We start from the raw sequence: 14,452 nt of genomic DNA on the forward strand, positions 1-14,452 counted from the left end.
TAAAGAGGAAAATGAAGAGGAAAGACTACAGAAACTTGTTCAAGTTAAAATTGTATATGTGCAAGCTCGCTCATTTATTACATAATCATATTAAGAAGTTTTAATATTATTAAGAATTTTCTTCCAACAATTTAGCGTTAAACATTTTGTTTCTCTATAAATATAGAATGACCAAAAAAAATAATAATAATAATGAAGAATTTCGTCAAATAATAAGCTAGTGCTGTTTTTTTTATATATATACTTGATGATAAATAATTATCCAGCAAACATATCTTTATCAGGTGTAAAACAAATGTACCCTTCTTTAAAAAAAAGAAAGAAAAAAGAAAAGAGGCAATACAATACAAAAAGCTGCAGAACACTTTGAACACAATGGGGATTTTGAGGCACTGCTGACACTTGGAATATACCCAGTATTTTTGGAACTCTTTTGTTCATACTGTTTATAAAGTAACGTGGAGTATATTTCCTTTTTTCAAAATGTCCCATCCATCTTCAGTTAATCATAATGAGCCTTTGTCACTCTGGGGGTTTCTTTTTGGCCTCCACGTCCTTTTTAAAGGCCTCGATTTTCTTTGAAATGTTGGGTACCTTTAAAACAAGTAGATAAAATAAGCATGAAACAAATTTCATATGGCATGTAAAAATGGAAACAATCACTGATCGCTAAACATTAAAGCTGTTTTATTTTATGAGTAATTATATCTCATTACTATTACATAGTTTTACTTGCCTGTTAAATGTCTAAAAACAGACAGTAGGTACTGTTAAATTAATAATGAGAAAAATGTTATTACTCCAACCTCATAATTCTGTGCCAGATACATGCCAACCACGTTTCCCAGAGTGAAGCCAAGCTGTGGAAACAACAGATGCTCCATCAGGACAATTATATATAACAGATGACCTACAGAAAACATCCATCTTCTTCTTATTATTATTATTAAATATCCGGCTATTAAACTGCAATTATAAAGTAATATTACGTAATGCTATTTGCTGTAACACAAATAGTAATATTAAGTTCTCTAACTAGCTAGTCAAGTTGTCTAAACAGAACATGAACATCACACAAACTTCAGTAAGTACTTACAATAAATTGCATCATGATTAAAGCTTTGAAATGTTGAAATAAATGTGAGAATTGTCCCGAACGCTGTAATGGTCGCGGGTTTGACACGGTTAGCCTTCAACTAGCATCATACGTCATCAGCATGAAAACAACATGCCGGAAATAGTATTCTTGCAAAATATAAATCCTTAAAGGAATAGTTCACCCAAATATGAAAATTCTCACATCACTTATTCACCCTCATGCCATCCCAGATGTGTATGACTTTCTTTCTTCTGCAGAACACAAATGAAGATTTTTAAAAGAATATTTCAGCTCTGTTGGTCCTTATAATGCAAGTGAATGGTGACTGGAACTTTAAAGGTCCAAAAAGCACATAAAGGCAGCATAAAAGTAATCCATACGACTCCACTGGTTAAATCCAAGTATTCTGAAGTGAGATGATAGGTGTGGGTGAGAAACAGATCAATATTTAAAGTCCTTTTTTACTATACATTTTCACTTTTCACAATTAGAGACTGAAAAAAATAAAATAAAAATGTAAATAATGATCTGTTTCTCACCCACACCTATTTGATTGCTTCTAATTTCTACATGTGCATGTTGCTGTCTACCTAGTCACATGATAACTGTAAATAAATCAATATTCAATTTTCATACTTTTATTATTATTTTTTGTTTCAATGTTAGTCACACTGTTGTTCTTACACACGTTTGGAAAACAAACAATATATACATGGAAGGTCTGTGAGGGGTGAAAAAAAATCTAAATATATATGGCTTTCTACAAGAAGATGTCACTCATACTTGTCAGAATGGAAAACAATAATCACCAACAAATCATTAAAAATCAATAGTCTTGATCTATGCAGTTATGATGTGATCTAAATGTAAAACTGTATCAGAATTCTAAGCAAGAATACTAACAAATATAATGACAAACCTCTTAAATTTCAACTGTAATAAATCAAACATGCCTGTAACCAAAGCACACTAACACACGTCATGCAAAATGTACCCAAATTTAGCTTTCTAATGGATAAAAGGAAAACAAATGATTATGCAGTTATAAAAGTTGTAAAATGACACTACCAGGACCAAAATCAAATTTAACAATATTGATAAATTATCTTCCCTGAAAACCCCCCCAGAGTTCTGGTCACTTCCATTTCAGAATAAGAAATTCAGACAAACCTTTTTGTTAAGTTTCCAAGTATAAATACAGCTAACAAATGGAATACAATACTTTCAAAATGTGTGTATCAAACTCTAAACATTTGCTCCGATAAACATATCTAGTTATGACATTTGAAAACCGGCATGGAATATACATATACTAAAATGTCTTTAAAGGATCTATGTAAATATATCAGCCTATTTTGGCTATGTTCTTAACATCTGTACTTATAAAAAATTTGTAGCCTCACACCAAAACATTATTTGTCAAATAACATAGTTATTTTATTATACTGTACGTAATGACTGCATTTCTATTGCAGTAACACTGTCAAGTGAAAACCACATTTAGAGAGACACTAAAAATATAACTTGGCAAGGAACATAGTTTCTTTGTAACAAAATAAACAACAACAAAACCTCCTCAATTCTTATTTCTCAATTTAAGAACCATAGCACATAGTTATTCTTCAGTCTTTTTCTTCTTCAGTACTGCAGTACTTCCATCAAATCAGTTATCTGAGACTTTACAGATGATTCCTTATTTTATTTTGCACAAGTGAAATGCATGATGTCAACGGCTACCTCCTCGTAGCTGGAGGCAGTTTGTGATGCATCCTACCCATGCATCTATTTGGACTCCAGTGGACTGGTTGGTGAACCCTGAATGTTTTCATTTTGCAATGTCTCCCCTGTTGTATTGATGAACAGTAGATTCTTCAGGATGCTCACGTAGAAAGGACTGTAAACCTGTTTGTTGTAGTTGACAAGGTTGACAAAACTGAGCCCCAGTGCCATGAGCTCTGGCTGAATCAGGCCCAGCCCTGGTGGTACGGGAGGTGGGGTTCTGTGCGAGATGGTAGAGGTGAGGACCACTTTGAAGTACATCTGTACCCTTGTCTCTGTGGGACAGCAGGGATGCATTAAAAATTATACAGTGGTTATGTTCCAAAACATAGTGAGCTGCCTTGCTGCCTACTGCCTATATAAGCAGCTGCCTTTTGTGGCAGCATTCTAACTGAAATGAACACTCATAAGTGACTGATTTGGAACCCTCTACATTGGCACAAACTCTGTGTGATAAAAAATATATCTTAAACCGCATCCTCCACAATATTAATCAGCTGGCAGACTGTGGCTATCCACTTTGTTACAGCAATCGTGAAGCCGCATTCATGATTCACGTCAGGGTATCAACGCCAGCGTCAAGCGCCACTTTGAACTCCACATGAAAAGCACTTGCACAAAAAACGTCCCATTCAGCATTTTGGTTATAGTTAAGACTTGATGTGCTTCTGTGGTAATTAAAATGTGCCTTACTTAGGCTGAACAATACTTGAGTCCCATCTGGGCTTGTTTTGTACATCAAATAGCGTTAAGAGGTTCTTTCTCCATCATTTTATCACTGACAGAGAAGCGCTGTTGTGTGTGTGTGTTGTGAAGTGTGCATCAGTATAATGACTCCAGGTGGATATATTACAAAGGTTCCGCCATTCAAACCTGTGTTTATGCTGGTTTATGCTGTATTAACGGTAAATGCGTTCATTGTGATTAAGAAAAATCTACACATTAAACTTTTAAAATTAATCGCATGGGTTAACGCGTTAATTCTGACAGCTCTACTCAAAATTGATTTCAATAAAGGTGACGCGTGAGGACCGAGGTAACACTCTTATACAGTGGTTCTCAACCAGGGGGCTGGGGCCCACTGGGGGGCCTCAGCAAACTTTCAAGGGGTGACTTAAAATGATTTAAAATAAGTTAATAAAAACTATAAGTATCTAACTTGCTATAAATCTAAAAATACAAAAAAAAAAAAAAAAGATGTGCAACATGTAAACACACATATTTTAATTCAACATCTTTCATTAAAGAACATACAGTTCTTGAAACTTCTGGAAGCACAAAATGAATCGTGGTGAATAATTATAATTATTTATTTCATCTTAATGTAATATAGACATTCCTATTGACATTCCCATTTCTGTTAATAAAGGGGGGGCCTTTGAATATTGTTTGACAGTGGGAGGTCTTTGAGTCAAAAAGGTTGAAAACCATTGCTCTAATAATTGTAAAAATATATAGCACACACGTTTTGGTTGAAATAGTCGGATGAAAAAGGAGGTATTTTAGGCAGCATAATTATGTTGGCAACCTTTTGGAACAGCCTTTAATTCGGTGATACGTTAGGGCCTGTTCACTCCGAATGTGTTGTGCACTGTTTTTGTATGTAAACATGCGCTAGATGGATGTCTTTAACCTTTACGCTGCATCTCGCTTTATTTTTTCAGCGTCTCGCACAGAAGCACCATTTTTTTTAGATGCCGTGTCAATTTCAAATTTTAAAAACGAGCGTTGTCTTGAGACAGCTGCGTTCTGTTCTGTTCGTTGCTTTGTATCTAGCTTCATTTGCTTGTGCTAAAATTCTAAATGTCCCCTTAGGCCACTTCCACATTAATAGTTTTTCGTTAACACCTCTCATCCACACTACAATGATGTTTTTTTTTCTCCACTGAAGAATTGAGGAATTAATGCATTCCCCTTTTTTTTTTTTTTTTTTTTTTTCTTTTCTCCCAATTTGGAATGCCCAATTCCCAGTGTGCTCTAAGTCCTTGTGGTCGCATAGTGATTCGCCTCAGTCCGGGTGGTGGAGGACGAATCCCAGTTGCCTCCGCGTCTGAGACCGTCAATCCGCGCATCTTATCACGTGGCTTGTTGAGCGCGTTGCCACGGAGACAACGCGTGTGGAGGCTTTACGCCATCCACCGCGGCAACCACGCTCAACTCACCACGCGCCCCACCGAGAACGAACCACATTATAGCGACCACGAGGAGGTTACCCCATGTGACTCTACCCTCCCTAGCAACCGGGCCAATTTGGTTGCTTAGGAGACCTGGCTGGAATTAACGCATTCTTTGGAAAATGATGACATTCGGAAACTAAAAACTAAGTTTTTAACTGATTATTGTGGATGTTGCCTTAGAATGCTGCCTACGGAGGAGTCTTGGAGCCTTTTTGGACAGCTCTGTAAAGAACAATACAAGCTTTAAAGAGGTTAATGCGTTTTCCCTTACCAACAAGAGTGCGTATTGGGTTGTTCCCCTGGGTGATGTCACAGATCTGACCTTTCAGAGTAGCTTGCAGTTCGGCAGGGAGAGCTGGGAAATTTCTTTCTGCCAGAGATTTATTGACCTCACAGCAGATCTGAGCACTGACGTTACCTAGAGCTTCAGTCAAGTTAAAGTCTCTGTGTGGTGGGTGGGGGGGAGGGGGAGGCAAGGTAGACAGAGAAGATCTTTTAGACCGACACATTCATTATTACTTCAATTATTTGTATTCGTTTATGCGCAAGTATGCGTGCTTTGCATGTATTAGCCTGAGCAGTGTTTGGGGAATGATTGGACTTACACACTATGCATGCCATCTAGCAGTACTGCTGTCATTTTCTTAAGTCGCTCAACAAGAGCAGGCAGGCCTGACACAGCCCCACCTATTGAGCTGTAGACTATTAGCAGAACAGATGCCACAGCTTGGTACAGCTGAAGAGACCTCTGCATCTCTTGCAACCTCCCTTCATCAGTCATCACAGTCTATTAGCGCAAGAGAGAGACTGTTAAATCATAAAGCACTCTTAAAGATGCACACCTCAAAATGCTGGCAACACTGCGTCTTAACCGCAATGTGACAAGTTTCCATCAACAAGTAATTTCTCTGTTCACACTACTTGCTGCGCAACGTGACACAATCAAAACAATTTGATGTTTAAAGTTATGTGGAGCAGATGGCGGGGTTAACCAGCTCAGCGTCACAGAAATGGAAACTAAGTTATTATCAAAAAGGCTTTATATTTGTCTTGGTCACAGCTGATTAGGACACTGTATAAGAGTTATCGTTGTGTGTGTGTGAGTAATTCTGACCTCAGGTAGAGGGCCCTTGCTCTCGTCCCAGGTAAGCAGTCTACGGTAAGCAATATTTAGAACGAGCGTGGGCCCTGGTAATGATTTGCTGCTCTGCCCAGGATCGCTGCTCTTCTCCATTGGGGGCATGAGATGTGTGGCCTCCTCTACTGATTCTTTGATCCACTCAGTTGTGTGATCCAAAGCATCTGCATGCAAATTTACATTATGTCTAAAGTTATGGGCCACTTTTAGACATTCACAGGGATAGTTCACCCAAAAACAAAATTGACACCTTCATGTTGTGACTTTTTGTCTGTGGAGCAAAAGGAAATGTTAGACAGAATGACATCCTCAGACACCATTCATTACATAGAAAATGATGCAATGAAAGTAAATGGTGACTGAGACTAACATACTGCCTAACATCTCCTTTTGTGTTCCACAGACAAAAGCAAGTCATCTGGGTTTAGAACAACATGATGGTGAGAAAATTATGATTTTTGGTTGAACAAACCGTTTAAAGCAGAATGTAACACTTCATATCATTCACTTCAAGTGTCTTTACCTGGTTCTGTTTTGAATGTGTACATCTATGCATCTAACATGTTTATAGTGCTTGAAAGGACTTACTAGGAGTTCTTTCCAAAATGCTCTGGAATTTGGCACGCTCATACTCTACTGACTGCCTCTGCAGATCTGGCCTGAGATTTTGGATGGTAAAATTCACCATGTCCATTTTCATCAGGTCCAGAACTCGGAAGATCTCCCTGATCCAACACAAGTTACCATTTAAAACTCAATTAATTAACTCAGGCAAATGCATGCTTGAGAACCATTTGTCATATTAATACGTAATACCCAGTTCTACAACACTATACAAGAATAAACCTAATAATCTTCATCAAACAAGCACTGCAAACGGCATACTTGAACACAGTCACAATGTCCCAGGAGTTCTCCTTGAGTTGCTTGATTTCATCGTCGCGGACTGGCGCACAAAATTTGCCCATCGTATTGATGATGTAAGAAACAAGGCCCTGGATATCAACCGCATTGTTATCAGCCTGCTGGCGTATCAGGTCCATATCCAACACCTCCATGATCTGAGTACGCATGCGGTTCGCCCCAGGGTTCAGGAAGGAAATCAGGATCTTTGATGAGAAAATAATGAATGATTTAATCAAGAAGGGTCATATCATGTGCCTTTTCATCATTGTTGATTTAGATTAATGTGTAACCTACATCTCTGATCTCTTCCAGAAGTTTGATGGCGTAATCGTACTCGGGGGGGTCGTCATTCAGTTCTGATTCAAGACAATCCCAGAAGGCCTTGTGCACCATGTCTTTCACTCTTTTTTCCAAGCTAGTGGTAAAACAAAGGATATTGAGAAATTGATTCTTTACACAACCTGTGACTACAGGCTCCAAGCTTGTGCTCCTAATTATGAGAATATGGGATAAAATCACTATTGGGACCATTAGTTCATGTCCTCTTATCTGACTGGACAATTAACATACCAAGAGTGCTGATATGTATTATAACAACACTGGGAGTCTGCTTTTGTGTGTTCGCAGTGTCCCAGACATTCTGTCTGTGCTTTGCTTGGATGTTTGCAACAGTTGATTCTGCTTTGGCTTTGTTTGGAACTATTTTAGTTGTGTTTAAAATGCAAGTTACTCTATAAACTTCTTGTTTATAGAACGGTTGTATAAAAGTAATATAACTAGGCTTGGGATCCATGTGTGAAAAAGGTACTTTTGTACAACCGTTCTTTAAAAAGAAGTTAAAAGACTTAAAAGTTGATGATTATCGAAATATATCAACTTTCTAAAATTCTAAACAATTATATTCTATAAAGGTACACACACTCTGTCTCCGGATGCTGCTTGAAATTCTTCAGCGCCGCAGAGAGAAACTTGCATAATTTTCCATTATCATTATCAAAAGGACATAGATTATTTACTCTAGCCAACACTGGATGATATATTGTGTATATTTATCTTTCATATAGCCTACACAATGTATTTTCAGTTACAAGTATGTCATTTTGTGGTTTGACAGCTTGAATGAAAGACCTATTCATGGCTACATACAGAGAAATTGCATAATAATTTCTAATTGTTCAGTTTGCACAGTTACACCAGTTTCATACACTAACCTGCAAACTCAATGTCATTTTGTTCATTCTCGAAGTCCAAAAACCTTAGTAACTTTTGTGTGTATGGTGACTAGATTCACAGTTTGGACTTTTTTGCCTCGTCCTACCCGCGACCGGCTTCAGTAAAGGTTATATCACAGACAGAGTGTGTGTACCTTTATAGAATATAATTGTTTAGAATTTTAGAAAGTTGATATATTTCGATAATTGTGGTCTCCCAACGCTATTACGCCAGATTGTTAAACAGAGGCCAACTGACAGTGAATTGGAAAGTACGAAAAATAGGCTTCTAATTTAAATGTCGGCAAATGTTATATATATAAATATATATCGATACCTAAAAAAATGTATAGATAAAATAACGTGCCAATCAATAGTCAATTTATCAATATTTTATGACATGCTTTAATATAAAACTCATAATCGGGCTGTTGTACTTAATATCAGCACAGTCTAGGATGCTCGTGTGATATTGCTTGATTATTATTATTATCATATATATTTTCATTATTACACTAACACTATAATGTTGAGCTCAAAACACAAATTAGGGCATTTTAATTCTGCACAGAAGTGGACACAAAATACATATCGGCTAAAAGAATGCTTAATGTTTTGAATTTATATATTGCATTTTAATTATAGATTCATGAGTACATTTTCTCAAACCCAATGTCTATAGTTATAACACCATTAATAATGAAAGTTGGAACAGTCATATCAAGAGATGGTAAGTCGCTAAATAGTCTAGTACCTGTTTTGAGGTATTTCTGGAGGCTCTAGGTGGAAGTTGCGGTTGACTACAATCTCATGAGCCAGACTCAGATTGGACAGGTCCCGGGCTGAAGCCACAACATCATCAAGTGTGAGGGTTTTAGGTGGGCTGCCTGAAAACACAATGTCAATACAGGTATGCACAGGTTAAAAGACTTTTCAGGTGTGCTGGCCCTCACTATTAATTTGCATTTAGGGACTACATTTTATTCCTGCCACTTGCTAACAGGTGAATCTTAGTGGGTCACTATAATAGTTCCTTTTTATTTTTTTGCTTAAAGCTAATGTGTGTAATGTTTTCGATGTTAAAATTATTTCTCGTATTTCAGCTAAATATGCAGGATTTTGGCTTAAAGTGCAACACTGTGGCTCCATGGCACTATCAAAACATAAAATGTTTGTTTGAGCGGCCCATCTTGACCGACACAGCAACACAGCAACATCGTCTCAAATTTGTGAATTTGGGGTAGGACTATCTGTTTGTACAACCAATGGAAGTTGGAGGGAGTTTTCTGGAATCTCTTTGACTCCAGTGGTGCAGAAATAACACACTTCAGCTTTAAATGAGCATGTTACCACCATTCATGTCAGAATTACATTCACAGTACAGTACACAGTACATTTCTTACATAGAATTACAGTTGTGCTCAAAAGTTTGCATACCCTTGGAGAATTGGAAATATATGTACCATTTTTAAAGAAAACATGAGTGAGCATTCAAAACATTTATTTTATTTCTTATGGGATTCATATTCAACTGTAGGTTATAACAGAATGGCACAATCATAAAACAAAACATGGCAACAAAGAAAAAAATGAAATGACCCCTGTTCAAAAGTCTGCATACCTTTAGTTCTTAATACTGTGTATTGCCCCCTTTAGCATCAATGACAGTGTGCAGTCTTTTGTAATAGTTGTCTATGAGGCCCCAAATTCTTGCAGGTGGTATAGCTGCCCAGTTGTCTTGGCAAAATGCCTCCAGGTCATGCAAAGTCTTTGGTTGTCTTGTATGAACCGCACATTTGAGATCTCCCCAGAGTGGCTCAGTGATATTAAGGTCAGGAGACTGTGATGGCCACTCCAGAAACTTCACAATTTTCTGCTGTAACCACTGGAGGGTCAACTTGGCCTTGTGCTTAGGGTCATTGTTGTGCTGGAAAGTCCAAGAGCATCCCATGTGCAGCTTTCGTGCAGAAGAATGCAAATTGTCTGCCAGTATTTTCTGATAACATGCTGCATTCATCTTGCCATCAATTTTCACAAGATTCCCCGTGCCTTTAGAGCTCACACACCCCCAAAACATCTGTGAACCACCACCATGCTTCACAGTGGGGATGGTATTCTTTTCACTACAGGCCTTGTTGACCCCTCTCCAAACATAGTGCTTATGGTTGTGACCATAAAGCTCTATTTTGGTCTTGTCACTCCAAATTACAGTGTGCCAGAAGCTGTGAGGTGTGTCAAGGTGTTGTCGGGCATATTGTAACCGGGCTTTTTTGTGGCATTGGCACAGTAAAGGCTTCTTTCTGGCAACTCGACCATGCAGCTCATTTTTGTTCAAGTATCGTCGTATTGTGCTCCTTGAAACAACCACACAGTCTTTTTCCAGAGCAGCCTGTATTTCTCCTGAGGTTACCTGTGGGTTTTTCTTTGTATCCCGAACAATTCTTCTGGCAGTTGTGTCTGAAATCTTTCTTGGTCTACCTGACCTTGGCTTGGTATCAAGAGTTCCCCGAATTTTTCACTTCTTAATAAGTGATTGAACAGTACTGACTGGCATTTTCAAGGCTTTGGATATCTTTTTATATCCTTTTCCATCTTTATAAAGTTCCATTACCTTGTTATGCAGGTCTTTTGACAGTTCTTTTCTGCTCTCCATGGCTCAGTATCTAGCCTGCTCAGTGGATCCACGTGAGAGCTAACAAACTCATTGACTATTTATACACAGACACTAATTGCAATTTAAAAAGCCACAGGTGTGGGAAATTAACCTTTAATTGCCATTTAAACTTGTGTGTGTCACCTTGTGTGTCTGTAACAAGTCCAAACATTCAAGGGTATGTAAACTTTTGATCAGGGCCATTTGGGTGATTTCTGTTATCATTATGATTTAAAAAGGAGCCAAACAACTATGTGATAAAAAATGGCTTCATATGATCACTATCCTTAAATAAAAGACAGTTTTTTTTTTTGCATGATCAATCATATTTTCAAAATCAATGCCAAATTTTCACAATTTCTGCCAGGGTATGCAAACTTTTGAGCACAACCATATATAGAAATGGATATACTACATGAAGAAAGAATGAGTGCCAACTGAATTTCTATGATGACTCTACTGTAAAAACACCAGATCTGCACAAATAACATTTCATTAGCCAAACACTTTCTGTGCCTTTGTGAGTGTATGTGATAGCAAAACACCTACAAGAAGGAGAGTTGTGTTTGCTAGAGGAATCGCTGGTAAAGCTCTGGCGAGAATAGTCCACATCGCTGGACAAGGTCAAACTGTTGCACCTTTCCAATGACTCTGTGTCACTGCTCTGGTCCTCACTGGACACTGTAGACATCGAGGTGGGACGTTCATTGTTCAGTGGCATCTTGAGCAGCTGCTGTGAGTTAATGTAAAAAGGTATGCAATTTTTCATTTTGTGGCCAAGATAAAGATTATTTTGGGACACGCTGATTCTAGAAAGAGAATTAGGGCATTCTCTTATAAAAGTAATGGAAAAAACTACAACTATAAAAGTGATGGCACAACTTTCAATGTTGGAAAATTCCACAAACACATTTTGACATAAAAGTGGTTTGCAAAGGCAACAGAAAATAAACAGGCAACAAAAGGGCTCAGTGATATTCATGTGACCCACAAAGGGACATTGTATTTTAAATGTGATGCAGACGTTAAGCGATGCTGTCTCTTGGGTAACAGATAACACTTGATAACAGAATAGTCTTTATAAGCAAACCTATCTAGTTACACCCCGCTGCCTTTATAGACTCCATTACACACCTGTTTCATGACGTAACAGAGTCTGTCTGCTTGTCTTTTCGCCTTATTCAGCTCAAGCAAAATATGACTCATCATTACAAAATGCTTGAACAATAAGCAAGTTGTTCATCAAGATTCAAGTTTTTGACTAATCCCACCTATTATGTAAGATACAATTTTTCAACCTGACAAAATAGCTTGTTTATTGAACTACCTTGCAATAACAGGTTTACCTATAGTGGATTAATGGCTATTAATCTGTTATAATAGAAACACCAAATGACATCATTTGTTCAAGTCTTTCCATTCTTAGCACTCCCAAAAGAGTGTCTATTTTGGGCAAATAACATTATCTGCACAAAATAGACACTCTTTTGGAAGTAGACACTCTTTTGGGAGTGCTAAGAATGGAAAGGCTTGATAAATAATATAGATAAATAAATAAATAAACAAACTGCGACCTCCTCATGTAATCAGCCAGTACTGCAACTTATGGTGGAAATAGAAACCCCCTGGGCTGTCACCCCTGCTTGGGGAGGGCACTGATGACACACTGCTGGCATTAGTTATGGCTCATGCAGCTCAGGGCCCTAAAAGCAGGTGCTGCTATACCAGCGTGAGACACAGGTTATGCTTGGAATAGTATACTACCATACTACTAGTACTATTTCTGCAATATGCAGTAGGTGCAGTAAGTTTTCTATTTTGCAATTTTCTAATTTAATACTTGTTTTAAATTATGTTTCAAATAATATCCCCAGCATGAGAATGAAAATTTTAATAGAAAAATTAACATGAGCTCCAGAATTTCTTAGTTTTTGGTATGTACCCTTTTTGCTTATATGACATGTACTCAATTTGAAGTATTCAACAGACTATGAAGGTTTAAATTTTGATAAAAAATAAATTAAAAAAATTATTTTGTTTTGTTTTTTACTCGCTGAATTAAACATGCCACCTAATGAGGTCATGCCACAACGTTTGAAACACTTATCATTACATTCTGCTTCACAAACAATTTTTAAAAAGAAGAAAAAAGTATGCATACAGAAAACAGTCAATAGTACGCAGTATGCAGCACGCTAGTATTCAACACTGCGTCTTCACACGGGCTTCTGATAGGTACACGTGACCTTATCTTCAGCACACAAACAAGGACAAAACACGAGTAAACTGTCAAAACAGCAGAGCGACGGGACTGGACTGGACTCTGTCTGGACTTTTAAACATGAGGAAAATCGGGGGTGAAATTATTAAACCCTCACTTTAAAATCTAAAATAAATATTAATAAGACATTGAATGCATGGCCATTTAAAAAGTGACATTTAGTCGTATGCGCTTGAATGCACAGCTCGCGAGACATACTGTTTGTGTTTTCTAATGAGGGTTAGAAATGCTTGATTATAACAAATGGTTTAGTATTCCATTGAGCCAGTGTTGTAATCATAACCACTGTCCAGCTCTGTGAACTATTAGAAATATTACAAATATAAACTCCTGAAAGATCTGACGAATAAAATTATGTAACATTTACCTGAGTCAAGTCCCCGAGAGAGGAGACTTGGCAAACAACACTGTGCTTTTCGCGATTTGCAGGAGAAATGTATCGATACTCCTTCACCAGCAGTACATTTGGGACTTTAAAGGGCTCTTTAAAATATCGCTTGGCTCGCAGTGTTTTGTGAAACGGAAGGGCCTATTATTCCATAGCTAGAGGGGTTTCGATTTCTTTTCTTTGACGTAGGATGTAAGGGCACGGGCGTGACATTAATACATAATTGTCAGAAAGTGAAGTAAATAGTAAAAACATAAATTAAGGGACAGTCTATTATTTCTCACTGAAAAGAACGCAGAAAATGTTGACAATATTGGATGAACATGAGTGACTGGCATACCCTAGTAACACAATGGTACAGTCCAGTTCGCATGAGCTTTTTTGTTTACGGATGTGACGTAGATGTATATTAAAAGATGCTTTGTGAACACGGCAACCTCCTGTACAAACGAACAATTGTTTTCCAACGCAGTAGTCGTTTATCCTCGTCAAATTCACCTCACACTTTTATACAAACGCTTTGATTCCGTTTAAACAGTCTGATAAACGATTACGTAGAACGGAAAATTTCCATCTCTCGCGCGCTTGATCCCTCCCACCGAGTATTATGATTTGTTATTATTCAAAGACTCTAATCACTTCCTGAATGTAACACAAGCGTGTACACAAATTACATGCATATTATCAAACGTTATGGGCTAATTCCTCTTGAGATTTTCTATTAACGCTTGTTTTAACGAACCGTGCTTGCTCTTGCGTTAAGAAGAGCAGGCTAGGCTGTTTTGAAACAGATCCACAACTAAATAAACAGAGTTTAACC

General features: G+C 37.6%; 2 protein-coding genes across 3 annotated transcripts; both read right to left on the reverse strand.

The window, feature by feature from the left end:
• Positions 1–33: 33 nt before the first annotated feature.
• On the reverse strand, positions 34–1,228 carry LOC127435115 (short transmembrane mitochondrial protein 1). The gene is made up of 3 exons (XM_051688324.1): positions 1,097–1,228; positions 807–860; positions 34–594 (listed from the first exon to the last, which is right to left on the reverse strand). Exons 1-3 carry the CDS (start codon positions 1,109–1,111, stop codon positions 523–525), a joined length of 141 nt encoding a protein of 46 aa, XP_051544284.1. The 5' UTR covers positions 1,112–1,228; the 3' UTR covers positions 34–522.
• A 493-nt stretch (positions 1,229–1,721) lies between these two features.
• Positions 1,722–13,753, reverse strand: LOC127435102 (T-complex protein 11-like protein 2). Of its 2 annotated transcripts, none has more exons than XM_051688298.1 (10): positions 13,612–13,753; positions 11,513–11,696; positions 9,065–9,197; positions 7,394–7,514; positions 7,079–7,302; positions 6,782–6,918; positions 6,170–6,357; positions 5,661–5,842; positions 5,327–5,499; positions 1,722–3,153 (listed from the first exon to the last, which is right to left on the reverse strand). In XM_051688298.1, exons 2-10 carry the CDS (start codon positions 11,682–11,684, stop codon positions 2,882–2,884), a joined length of 1,602 nt encoding a protein of 533 aa, XP_051544258.1. In that variant the 5' UTR covers positions 11,685–11,696; positions 13,612–13,753; the 3' UTR covers positions 1,722–2,881. The 2 variants fall into 2 exon arrangements, with proteins under 2 accessions (XP_051544258.1, XP_051544256.1); XM_051688296.1 differs by having other exon boundaries at positions 11,513–11,693; positions 13,612–13,725.
• Positions 13,754–14,452: the final 699 nt, after the last annotated feature.

Source organism: Myxocyprinus asiaticus, chromosome 45 (assembly GCF_019703515.2).
Source record: "Myxocyprinus asiaticus isolate MX2 ecotype Aquarium Trade chromosome 45, UBuf_Myxa_2, whole genome shotgun sequence".
Taxonomy (NCBI): domain Eukaryota; kingdom Metazoa; phylum Chordata; class Actinopteri; order Cypriniformes; family Catostomidae; genus Myxocyprinus; species Myxocyprinus asiaticus.